The sequence below is a fragment of the Enhydra lutris genome, unplaced genomic scaffold, assembly GCF_002288905.1.
Source record: "Enhydra lutris kenyoni isolate GAN:26980312 unplaced genomic scaffold, ASM228890v2 scaffoldscaffold113, whole genome shotgun sequence".
In the NCBI taxonomy this organism is placed as follows: Eukaryota; Metazoa; Chordata; class Mammalia; order Carnivora; family Mustelidae; genus Enhydra; species Enhydra lutris.
In genome coordinates this window covers 205922-219697 of record NW_019154197.1, presented here as the reverse complement: position 1 = coordinate 219697, position 13776 = coordinate 205922, and the positions used below count along the sequence as shown (strand labels likewise).

The window sequence follows — 13776 nt, the reverse complement described above, 5'->3', positions numbered from 1 at the left end:
ACACGTCCAGAAGAGGCAATTCCATAGACAAAAAGCAGATTAGTGGTTGTGGAGTGACTGCTAATGAGTAAGGGGTTTCTTTTAGGGGGAAAGAAAATGCTCTAAAATTAGACTGTGATGATGGTTGCACAACCCTGTGAACATACAGTTAACAATCATTAAACTGTACATATCAAATGAGTTAATTCTATGGTAGATGAATTATATCTCTAAAAAGCTGTTTAAAATAAAAAACACATTCAGATGAATTTTCTCTTCTTTTGGGTCTCTTGGTCTTCCTTAGTATAAAAATGTATTTTGCCCCACCAACTTTTTTTTTTTGTTGCTGTTGTTATTTTTTGACGTCATATATGTGGTCTAGGAATAGCTTGCCAAAGGCTTGGGTGAATTTTTGCTCCAATATGCCTAAAAAATCCTTAGCTTATACTTTCCTAGGGTTACTGTAAATACAATCCCCTTTTTCTTGGCAAAATCTCGTGGCTTATAAAAATGAAGGGTCACCTACCACGGTCACTCTTTCCCTAGTCCCTTTCATCCTGAAACACACACACGGACCCCAGTCTGGGAAGGATGGCTTTATGTTACCAGCAAATGCTTCCTCTGAACTAGAATTTAATTTAAAAATGTCAGTAGAGAGTTCCACTGTTCAACTGATAAATGAACAATATTGCCTCTGAGGCCCTAAAAACACTGAAATAATTCTATGCCATTAGTTATGGAGAATATATTAAATTTTATTTACTTTGCTGCTTTCTAATTCTATGAGATTGGTCATTAATAACATAGAGCTGGTGTATAACCCATGACTTCACGAGTTAGAGAGCTGGTTATTCAAAATATATATACTTCAACAATTCTAGGTAAATGGAAATTTATTGAAATACTGCCAATCATTCATAAGTTGGGAAATGTTTATTACAGAAAAATAAGTACAATATGCATAAAATCTGGAACATGCACATATTTACACAACAGTTTGAAAAGATCACAGTGAGGGCACCGGGGTGGCTCAGTGGGTTAAAGCCTCTGTTTTCGGCTCAGGTCATGATCTCAGGGTCCTGGGATCAAGCCCTGCATTGGGCTGTCTACTCAGCAGGGAGCCTGCTTTCCCCTCTCTCTCTGCCTGCCTCTCTGCCTACTTGTGATCTCTCTCTGTCAAATAAATAAATAAAATCTTAAAAAAAAATCACAGTGAACCTTTCCCTTTTAGGTAACATCCACTGGTTTGTTAAGCAGAAAAGAACTTTCAAACTGTGTTTGTGCTATTGGAGTTTTACTAGTAGCAAATAATGACTTATCAGTAAGATGACAGTCCCATAATTGCATATTAAGAAGTGTCAATTTTAATTATTAACTCATTTAATACTCTGGTAATTAAATTTTAGATAGATCAAAATATTTTCTCTTACTTAGACAGTGGTTCCAAGATTCACTAATCAAAATTGCTTTTTTAACTAGAAGAAAACTTAAATACCTAGCAATGGCTTTGTTACTATAACATGGAAAATACAAAACTAGGTTATTAACTATTTAATATTAATCAAGTAATAACATAATTATTACATAGTATAATATTTATTGTTTTTCTATATTACTAAAATACATAAATAAGCTGCACTGTTTAATATTAACCCCATATTTTATTAATTTCCAATTTTAAAATTTTTTTCATAAGCTTTTAAAACACTACTAATATATCAGAACAAACTGAAGAAACTCTCACTTGACATTCTCTTACTCAATTTTGGTTTTCTCTATATGACCACACTTCCTATTTCTATTCCAAGGTGTACATCCTGTTTAAAAATTTTTGAATCCAGGGTACCTGGCTGGCTCAGTTGGTTAAGTGTCTGCCTTCATTTGGCTCAGGTCATGATCTCAGGGTCCCGGAATTGAGCTCTGTATAGGGCTCCCTGCTCAGTGAGGAGTCTGCTTCTCTCTCTCCCTCTGCTTGCCATTCCCCTGTGTGTGCTGCTCTCTCTCTCTCTCTCTCTGTGTCAAATAAATAAAATCTTAAAAAAAAGCTTTTGAATTCACTGGAATTTTTAAAATTCTAAAGATAATGTATCCTTTCTCATGTTTTATATTCCATTTACATTTACATTTCACTTTTTTGCAAGTACTAATTGAATTAATATTAAAAAACACAAGGGTTTAATCCCCAAACACATTTCATTCTAAGGCTTTGCAATATTAATGTAGTATTTGAACCACTTCCCGCCCTTGACTCCCTGGAAAATGGTAAATAAATAGCAGAACATTTCCCAGAGGTTGAAGAGAGAGCTTTCAAACATAAGTGTTCTTTATGGATAAACATAATTAAAAAGATTAAAGGCATTAAGAGTGGCTGTGGAGGGAAGATGGGATTCTAGAAAACTTTTTCCCTCAGGAATTTTGGCAGTTCATCCACAACTTCCCAAAGGTAACGGTTTGAAAAGAGTCTATTTAAGTTCAATGTTGCCCCCAAGCAAGACAGGCCCAATGTAGGAACCTGTGATACAGGTTAGTCACCACAAATCTGATCTTCAAGGCTAGGGATTTTCTTAATATTTCTACTATAATATTAATAATATGGATGCATGTTAAGCAAATAAAATTAAATTTAATTTAAAAAATTAAGGCTGCAAGCAGTTTCTCTTTACCTCATCTGATTCATTCATTCACTCCTTCATTTATTCATATTCATTCATAGTCCATTTACTGAACATCTCCCATGTTCCTTCTCACATATGCAAAAACCTTGCATAAAAACAACTGACATTTTCTTCTAGTACCTTCCAAAACACATATGGAGATAGAGTATGCATGGAAAGGAAAGTCAGAAAAGATCAAATATTACATCTGTCCCTCTCAAAACTATCTGACCTCAGGAGCCATCCAAAATGGCGTTCCTACGGAGGTGTTCCGACGGTGCCGAGTGCTGGTGAGCTGTGCAGACACACCTGAAAGAAAGACACAAGACTTCAATTCTTGCATTAATTACTCAGGCAAAGAGACTCCAGCGGCAGTATATTTCCTTACAAACTACCATTAAAATTCTGTTCCTTTAAAGTTGCCATGGGACTTGAACTTCATATTAAAGTATTCTAAGTCAGGATTTCCTCATCGCCAAAATACAGAAAGGTCCTCTAATTTTCTGCTTCTCATATCCAACATCTCTATCATTAAAGCCCCATTTAAAACATTAAAGTCAAGTTTTATTCTTCTATGCTGACAGCTGGTCCTGATCATACTAACCTTTATTTTTTGACCTCCTATATTTTTAACTACCTGTCTATATTATGTAGTTTGGCATGTAATTGTTATTTGAATGATAAGATTCCTCCCCTCTCTCCTCCTCCCTTTGCCTACTACCAAATTCCGGTGAGTTTGAGACTTTTTCTATGGTGGTATGCATATAGTAGATTTGTGAATGTGAATAAAATTATTTTCCATCACATGATAAACTTTGGAAAAAAATCACACCCTGTCTAGAAGTTTTAAATTAATGGTATCTATTTAATCCAATAATGGAAATACAATCAGTTCTATTCCTTTAGAGAGATTATAGAAGGAAGGACTACAATGAAGAGGTAAAACCAAAAATTTCAATCATGTCATCCCACTAATTACACCTGGTTAGATATAATCATAATTGACCTTTAAGAAGATTAGGAGTAAAGTCTTTCCTTGCATTTCACATTCCTGCTCCTCATGCAGACAGCAGGCCTGGCCTGGTTACCTCTGGCCTTCCAGTGCTCTTCCCTTGACCTGCTCTGAACTTGATGGGTTACACCCAAACCATGGGCTTCCCTTCCCTGATTTCCCTGTTTTGAAGATTTTATTTTAGAAACAGAAAGAGCGAGAGCAAGAAGGGGGAGAGGCAGAGAGAGAGTCTCAAGCAGATTCCATGCTGAGCCTAGAACCCAATGCAGGGCTTGATCTCACAACCCTGAGATCATGACCTGAGCTGAAACCAAGAGTCGCACACTTAACGGACTAAGTAACCCAGGCATCCCCTGATTTCCCTGTTTTGAAAAGTGCCTCCAAGGTTGTCACATTTATTTTAGGCTCTGTCTATTTATCTTACAAGCCAAGTAAGACAAAGGCATTAATTAAGATTTAAATTTGGATTCATTTGATTCTTCCAAGTTGGCCTTTGACATTTATCATGAAACTCAAAGGCCATATTCAGCCAAAAGGGTATTTTGATGGTGGAAATACGTTTAAATATTGTTGGAGTATACTTGGGCGTAGGGTAGGCAGTATGTTTCAGTGCCATATTAACTGCATCTCACAATGACCTAACCTACCTATTCCACTGATGTATAGTATAAATCCTGCCCCAAACAGAATCTTCATCTATGGCCTTCAAATTCTGTCTTTGAAAAAGTTAATCTTTTGACAGAAAAAAGTATCCTCACTAAATAATTTTTCAAATTCAAGGGAGATGATCTAATCTGTGCATGAAGATTGTCTCTTAAATATTTTTTAACAGTTTACCTGAAGAAAGAGCATCATTGCTTAACAGGACATTTCTCCAGAATATACCCCCTACCTCCATCTCTACTCCAGGCATTTTAACCTTTAGAAAAATTAAATTTAAATCTAAACATTTCATATTGTCTTTTTCTATAAATTAAAAGAAGTGATTAAGCTCAGATTTTATGAGAGCATCAGAATATTGTAATTTATTTACATAAGTGGGAAAAGCACATGGATTTTTTTTTTTTGAGATTTTATTTATTTGAGAGAGAGAAAGAGAGAGCATGAGCAGTGCGAGGGGCAGAGTGAAAGGGACAAGCAGACGCCCTGCTGAGCATGGAGCCAGATGTAGTCTGATCCCGGGACCCTGGGAACAGGACCAGAGAGGAAGTCAGATGCTTAACCAACTGAGCCCCCTGGGTGCCCCGCAAATGGATGTTAAAATCAATTCAATTTAAAACTGATTCTAAATTTACTGAGATTTATTCTAAGGTATCTATCTATCTAAATTTACATTTTACTTGATCCTGTTGCACATTTGTCTCAATTTCTTAAAGAAAGTTTAAAAATTCAAATGTCATTTAACTGAAATGTAAAGGGAAAGGAAAAAAAACCACAACCAAGTAATAAAAAAAAAATCAAAAGTTTTGCTTCAGGCAGGAAAATGACCTTTTAGAGTAATCATGTGATATATTTATTCTCTTTTTGAATATGAAGAAAAGATTACAACACTAGGGTTGACATTTCTCAGCAAGTAGTCATGTCCTGGTGTCTGAATTTATAACCATGGATGTTTGGAAAGGACCTTCCTGCCACACTCCACAGGAAATAAATACATATGGAAAGATACTAGCAAAAGGTTTTTTAGGGTGTGATATGTGACCCAAGGTAGTCCATTCAGGTTCTTTTTCTTGGAAACGTGAATCTTGAGTGGAGTGGACTCTCAGGGAGGAGGTAACTAGAGCAGAGTCATCCAATGGCAGGGCTCGAAGGTCCAAGTGACGCTGCCCCTGAGGACAAGGGCTGCCATGGCCCTTCCTAGGAGGCCAGATAGCCCAGCTTCTTCTCCCTTGACTTTGTAAGCCTGTCGGTGTTGTTTTCAGTATCCTTGCCTCAGTTGGTCAGAGTTAGTTTCTGTTGCTCACAAGCAAGGAACTCTAGCTAACATAAGACCCAAATGATTTTACACACAAAGGAGCAAATTAGTAAGAGTAATAGTCAATAATGCGTTTACAAAGTCTACGAGTTATTAGGTTTTATATTAATATGAGACTATATTACATTTATATGTTACTATGAGATTAAAATTTTTCTAGGACAGCGTTTGGCCTCCAAACTCTTTAATCACACATCCCAAAGAAGAAGAAACTCATAAGTAAACATACAAATATAGATATGGCTACAGATATTCTCCATATATTTTCTATTATATTAACTTACGCATTCTGAAGCACATAAAGATAATTTTAAAGGATGAGATTAAATAATAACTGTATTATGACTATGTCATAATTAGTATGGGTATTTTTTCTGCATCCCCATGATGTCTTGTAAGCATGCTGGCATTGACACCCCCTTCAAAGACCACTGGTCAGAATGTGGGCTAATGAATTAGTGTTCTTGGGGTCTCACATATCATTAAGTGGCTTTTGGGATCCTGCACAAAGAATGTTTTACACCTGATTCCCATACAGGAAAAAGACACTGTAAAACTATAAACAAGAAAACTGTAGCCCAGAATGTGAAGAAGAAAAACAAAAAGTCTCAAGAAAGTGAAAAAGAAACAATGCCACTAGGTAGAATAAAAAACCTGTGGGTCGGGGCACCTGGGTGGCTCAGTTGGTTAAGCATGTGCCTTCAGCTCAGGTCATGATCTTGGGGTTCTGGGACTGAGCCCTGCATCAGGCTCCCTGGTCAGCAGGGATTCTGCTTCTCTCTCTACCTCTGTCCTTCCCCTTGCTTGTGTGCTTTCCCTCTCTCTCTCTCAAATATCTCTCTCAAAAAATAAATAAAATCTTAAAAGGAAAACTAACACTTGAGTCTGATAATATTGGATGATATTAATGTTAAAAATAAGACACACAACTGGGCGCCTGGGTGGCTCGGTGGGTTGAAGCCTCTGCCTTTGGCTCGGGTCATGATCTCAGGGTCCTGGGATGGAGCCCCGCATCAGGCTCTCTGCTCAGCAGGGAGCCTGCTTCCTCCTTCTCTCTCTCTGCCTGCCTCTCTGCCTGCTTGTGATCTCTGTCTGTCAAATAAATAAATAAAATCTCTAAAAAAAAAAAATAAGACACACAACTAGGAAAGAGTGACAGAAGACCTTTGCCAAATTTCATGTGTGTGTTGAATGTTTCTGTAATCTTTCTTAAACCTCAACATCATTTTACCAACACAACCAAATAGCTTTGAAGCTAGAAGGCAACTTATCGGTCATAAAGTCTAACGTGTTCATTTTCAGCTTAGTAAACTTCAGCTGAAGAGAAAAGTAAGTTTCCCGAGGACACATGACATTTTTATTTGGTATGAATTCTCACAGGAAAAGTAGCTAAGAAGGTAGAAAAATGCAAAATTCTATTAAAAACGATTGCCATAAATTACTTTAAAAGGCAACAGGAATCCAAATTATGAGTTCAGAAGGCCTAGGAAGTAAAGAAGATTAGGAAAATCATCTTGTCCAGAGAGGAAATAATGGACTAAGTCACCAAAGTAAACAGTTATGTAAGCATCTCAAGGGATAAGATGCTAAAAGTTTGGAAAATTCCATTTTCCAACAGGAGGAAAGGAAGGAACAGGAGGCCAGAGGGAAATAGGGCTGAACAGAAAACAGGCTAGAAGAGTGAACAATGATCCATTGAAAGTCAAAGCCTCAGGAACATTAGGAGGTGTATGTTAATGATTCTTAAGCCCTTTGCTTTGATTATATTGAAATTTACATGCTGTTTTAGGCCCTTCCAACAAGGCTTTCTGGCTGTTTGATTATTGTACAGCCAACTCTGTTCCCTATTGTCTAAGTGCTTCTTCTAGGGAGAAAAAGGTGCCAAGAGATCTCTGAGAGCCTTAGGGAGTCAGAAGAAACATGAAATATGTGGTTTCCAATGTGGTTTCAACAGGACAACTTCAGGAAACTTGATTTGCTACCCATACAGCAAAACCCCTGACATCTAAAGAGGGCAAAGGGAAGAGCATGGGATTTTGTTGTTGTTGCTAAAAATAAAATACTGCAGGAATGAGAATTGAAATTCTAAAAATATGGATTTTTTTCAACAAGAAGAGGCCTTAAAATTTATTATACCATTCAATATCCTCATTTTGTTGATGAAGTTAAGATAGTGTGAAGATGAATCTGGGCATGGTACCCAAATATTTGGTCAACTATTATTCCAGATGTTTCTGTGACTATGTTCTGGATGAAATTAACTGTGAATTAAGCAGATTATCCTCCATACCATGGATAAGCCTTGGTCAGTAAGTGAAGGGCCTTAACAGAACAGAGACTGACCTCCACTGGGTAAGAAGGACTTCTGCCAGCAGCCTACCTTTGGACTCAAACTGTAACTTTTCCCTGGGTCTTCAGCCTGCCAGCTTAACATTACATTTTGGAGTCACCAAGCTTTCATAGTCACATGAACAATTCCTTTAAAATAAGTCAGTTTCCTCTCCACCCGCCACCCCTGCCCACCATAGTTGTTGATTCTGTTTCTCTGGAGAACTCTGGCTGATACAGATTTTGGTACTGAGAATAGTTAGAGGAACTGAATCTTAAAGACGAGCCTGGGGTATGATGTGGTGATAGAGGTACACAAAATACCAGCACTGGATACTTCTAATTAAACACTTACAAGAGGCATGGTTCAGGGTGGAATCGCTGGGCATCTTGACAAAGTAATGAATATAATGAAACTGGCTGGTTTCTACTAATGTTGCTGGACAAAGTGAGGAGAAAAAGAAAGATGAACTCAGGGATTCGAATTCCCAGCTCCAGTGCTGCATAATGACCTGAAAGTTTCTATGTCTGCCCTGAAAGAGACCCTTCTCTCCAGTCAATAAAGAGTTGAGATTAGTGAAAGCCAAACCTAGAATCTCCTTATTAAGGGTGTGGGTTGATGGAGAAAGGAATAACTTGGATCAGGCTGAACTTCCCGATAGACCCACTAAGCAGAGACTTTGCATTTAATATTGCAGCTTAGAAAGTCAGAAAGTGTTGGCTGGTTGGCTGGGACATGGACGAAAAAGTTGACCTAGTAAATGATCTTGAAATGCCAGAACCATACTGGTTTACTCTAGAGGAAGAGATTCAAAGACTTAGGAAGACTGGAATGTTAGAGTGGATTCTTCATTTCAGACCTACTCACCCAACAAGGGAGCATCCAGAGGATGCCTTTCAACATAACTGTGAGAAACCCATTTTTGAGGGGAGCCCCAGCATCCTTGAGAGCTCTTTTACCATTCTTCCGTGTAGGCTAAAACTTACATTAGGAGCTGCTGCCACTGAATTAGGAAAGCTAAGTGCAGTGGGAGTAATTGGATCATAGAGTGGCAGGGGCCAGCTAGTGGTCCTTAGTGGCCAAGCACAAGGTGGGCACAGTTACCATAATGGGTGGCAGGGCCAAAGCAGTCACCAGAAGTCTCTGAATTGCTGTTGCCTAGTTGACCTTGCTGTTACGAAAAGTGAAATAGATGGGAAGCCTACTAAATTCGTTAATCTGAACAAGCAAAATAGTTCTATGTTAAATGAACAAAAGTCTCACTTGAATCATCAAAACAGTCGTGGCCCCTCCATCAGTCCCAAAATTTGAGCTGGTTTACAGACCCAGAACCTCTTGAAGGGGAGGTCACCCCTTGAGAAAGGGACCCCAGTATATTGCCCAAAATGTACACTGTTAAAACTGCCTCCCAGCCTTCCCCAAAGGGACCAATGGCCTTTTACCAGGGTGTCTGTGCACTGGGGAAAAGGAAATAATAAGACTTTTGCAGGATTTCTAGAGACTAGATCTGAATTGACACCAGTTCCAGGAGACCCCAAATGTCACTGTGCTCTACCAGTCAGAGTAGGGACTTAACAGAGGTCAGGTGAGCAACGAGGTTCCATTCAGATCCATCTCATGGTAGGCTCAGGCTTCTGTTTCATCATTGTTAGTTCAGGAGACTGGGGTAAATCAATGACTCTTTATGATTTTGGGGGTCACAAACTGCTTAGTGAGTTTTGTGAAAGCTTTATACTTTCTCATTAGGAAATTCATATTCACATAATGTTTTGCATATAAGGGATATCAAAAACCTCCTGGCATTCTTATACTTAATATACCCAGTGATGTTCAAGGTTATCTCCAGCTTTAGCTTTTAGCAAGTCTAAAGATGACACAAGGTAAGTGACTCTGTGCAACCACTACTCCTATCCATACTAATGTGATTTCCCTTGGAAATCTGTCCTCTCTCCAGTCTACCTGGCACTAGATCTTTCCCTTTTTTTAATACTCAGCTCACACTGTGTAATGGAGATTGTGTAGTGCTTTCTCTAAAGACATCAAGATTACCCTGCTCACTGCCAACTCCTTGGCTTTGAACAAATAAACCACGCACTTTGAGCTGTATGTGCATTTGATTCCATATGACTTTGTGCGTGTATATAGATGCATAGCATTGAACCTGTTACAGAGAGTTGAGTACAGTCAACCCTTGAACAATGTGGGGCCTAGGAATGCCAACCCCCACACACAGTCAAAAATATGCATATAACTTTTTAAAAAATTTATTTATTTATTTTATCTTTATTTTTTTATTTTTTATTTTTTTTATAAACATATAATGTATTTTTGTCCCCAGGGGTACAGGTCTGTGAATCGCCAGGTTTACACACTTCACAGCACTCACCATAGCACATACCCTCCCCAATGTCCATAACCCCACCCCCCTCTGCCAACTCCTCTCCCCACAGCAATCCTCAGTTTGTTTTGTGAGATTAAGTGTCACTTATGGTTTGTCTCCCTCCCGATCCCATCTTGTTTCATTTATTCTTCTCCTACCCCCCAACCCCCCACGTTACATCTCCACTCATGCTTAGTGAAATAAGTCAATCAGAGAAAGACAACTATCATATGATCTCCCTGATATGAGGAAATGCATATAACTTTTGACTCACCAAAAACTTAACTGCTAATAGCCTGCTGTTGACCTGAAAACTTACCAATAACATAAACAGTCAATTGCCACATATTTTGTACATCATATATGTTATATACTGTCTTTGTACGACAGAGTAAGCTGGAGAAAGGAAAATGTTATTAAGAAAATCACAGGGGTGCCTGGCTGGCTCGCTCGGTTAAGTAACTGACTCTTGGTTTTAGCTCAGGTCATGATCACAGGGTCTTAGGATCGAGCCCCACGTCAGCTCTGCACTGAGCGTGGAGTCTGATGGAAATTCTCTCTCTCCTTCTCCCTCTGTTCCTCCTGCTTGTGCTCTTTCTCAAAGAAATAAATAAAATATTTTTAAAAAAGAAGAGAAATACACTCACATTACTATACTGGATTACAAATAACACATGTATAAGTGGATCCATACATTCAAACCTGTGCTGTTCAAGGGTCAACTGTCTATAGAATACTCCTTAAGTATGGTGTACTATTATCACTGATCCCTTCTTATCTTATTTTTTCATTCCCTTTTATTCCCAATTACCTCTCCCATTGTCCTGTCTTCTGTTCCACCATAAAAGTCCTTTTGCTTAAAGCTTTTCAGGAATTGGAATTTTAGAATTACAGATTAAGATAATATAATTTTAGTCTAAACAATTATTTTATAGTAAGAAAAACTGGGGGTGCCTGTATGGCTGTTGGTTAAGCATCAGACTCTTGATTTCTGCTCTGGTCATGATTTCAGGGTTGTGAGGTTAAGCCCCAAGTCAGGCTCCATGCCCAGCTTATGATGCTCCCTCTCCTGCTCCCTCTGTACCTCCCCTCTTTGTCTCAAAAGAAGAAAGAAAAAAAGAAAAGGAGAGAGAGAGAAAGGACGGAGGAAGGGAGGGAGGGATGGGTAATTCTTACAAAAATATAAGAAAAGTCCTCTTTGATTAACCTAAAGTCATCAGACTTTACCATTACTACGAGAGAGGTATACCTGGTACTCTTATTAAAATGTCTACAGCTGCATTGAGGTAAGTAGATTGTTTTATGTTGGGTAAGTCCCTAGATATCAAGTTTTCTCTGTTACCAAATACAAACTCTTTCAAAACATCGGAAATCCATTCTTGACTTCATAACAGAATTTTTTGGTATACTTCATGTAATTTAACTTCAACAATTAAAAACTAAAATTTTGACCATCTCTTGGAATATAGGGCCATGCATATCCATAAGAAAACAAGTTATCTAGAATATTTAGAAAATATCTTTGTCTTTCCTTTTCCATAACCCTCTTTTTAAAAAATCTTTCTTTATTCACAGCTACTTGCAAAATGGGATGGCTCAGGGAGGCTTGCTTGTGCCATGTCGGCCCACTCCCTGGTCATGATTAACTGAATCAAAGGAGAGTACCTGACCCAGCTTGTCCAACTGAGCTCCTTCTTCTACTTCAAACTCCTTTTGCTTGGGGTGCTAAAAATCCAGGCCAGGTTAGCTATTGCCATTGGACCCAGAGGCCACAGAGGCTGAGAAGGCTGAGACTACTCTTTCAAGTAGCCTTGATGGGCAACATGAAAACTCCAGAGGCTGGTCTGGAGACACCCAGAGAGAACAGAGAGGAGAGATTTGGTTTCTCCAGTGAGAAAGCAAGAGACAGCAAGTGGTTGTGGTTCTTGCCTTCCATTCTTCTGTCGGTTCCAATCCTCTGAGTCCTGTTCTTCCTATCTTGTCCTTTGTGTCTTACTTTTGGGGAGCTCGTTTGGTTTTCCTGCCCCTACAACTACAAGACCCTTGACTGAGACATATAACATTACCTATGATGTTAAATAACTTAATTCAGCTTTGGAAAATATTGAGTTTGGAATACGTAAGCCTATAGGTTCAGTTGGAACCACACAGCCATAAAACAAATAGCCCATTTAGTCATGGTTCTGCTGTAGATAACGAAGGAATTACAAATGTCATTTCTTTCAAATAAAGGTCACCTCCCCAAAGTACAAAAATAAATTCTAGCTGAGTGAAATATTGGGTTTTTGTGTAAGTATGAAAATTCTAAAGCTCTGCCAACTTGTAAAAATGGTTCTTTTCCCTCATTTTTTCCATTATTTCTTTCTATAAAGCACTAAATCTCACATTTTCAAGATTCATAACAACCAGCTACCAATACACACATATATATATACACACATAGACATATATATATATAATATCTTTAGACATATATATAAACATCTTTCTACTTCAATAGTAAATCTCCAACTCTATTCCACAGTTTAAAAAGGTTTTTGATATAATTTCAACCTTAGAGAAAAGTTGGCCAGAGAGGTACAAATAACTTCTTTCCTTCACCACTGAAAAGTAGGCGACGGGATGCCCCTTTACCCCACAAAGACTTTAGTGTGTGAGTGCTGCCAACAAGGACATTCCCCTACATACCAACTGTACAACTAACAAAGTCAGGAGATGAGCACTGATATATTTCTACCATCTAATCTACAAACCCTATTCAAAATTCATCAATTGTTCCACATGGGTCTGTCCTTACAACAAAAGGATCCAATCCGGGATCACGTGTCACATTTAGTTGTCATGTGTTTTTAGCTTCCTTCGATCTGGAGGAGTTCTTTAATCTTTCCTTGAATTGTATGACTGTCACACTTTGTAGAATGTTCCTGAATTTGGATTTATCAGATATTCCCTCACGAGTGTATTTCTGGTGGCAATATCATGGAAGTGACACTGAGGTTATCCCATCGCATCCTAGCAGATGGGAGGTGACTGTCACTTGCCCCATTCCTGGCTGTGTTCATGCTGATCAATTGATTAAGTTTTGTCTGCCAGGCTCCTGTCCTGTAAAGTTTCTTTCTTTCTCTCTCTCTCTCTTTCTTTCACCCTGCCTCCTTCCCTCCCTTCCTTTCTTTTTAAGATTTTACTTATTTCTTTGACAGAGAGAGTGCACACACAAGCAGGGGGAGCAGCAGGCAGAGAGCCTGACGTGGGGCTGGATCCCAGGACCCTGGGACTATGACCTGAGCTGCAGGCAAATGCTTAACCGTCTGAGCAACCCATGTGCCCCTTCTGTGAAGTTTCTGTTTTTCTTTTGTAATTATGTATTTTATGAAATATTTTAAGACTATGTAAATAGCCTATTTCTAGTTAAAACTTAACACACTAGTTTAGGATCCACTGAAGTTT

General features: G+C 38.5%; 1 protein-coding gene across 1 annotated transcript in view; it reads right to left on the bottom strand.

The window, feature by feature from the left end:
* Positions 1-13776, bottom strand: part of LOC111139708 (myosin IIIA) — a 240851-nt gene that overhangs the window by 181244 nt on the left and 45831 nt on the right. The window contains exon 6 of the mRNA XM_022492055.1: positions 2866-2942. Within this exon, the coding sequence (XP_022347763.1) occupies positions 2866-2942 (77 nt within the window). The remainder of the gene's footprint in view (positions 1-2865; positions 2943-13776) is intronic.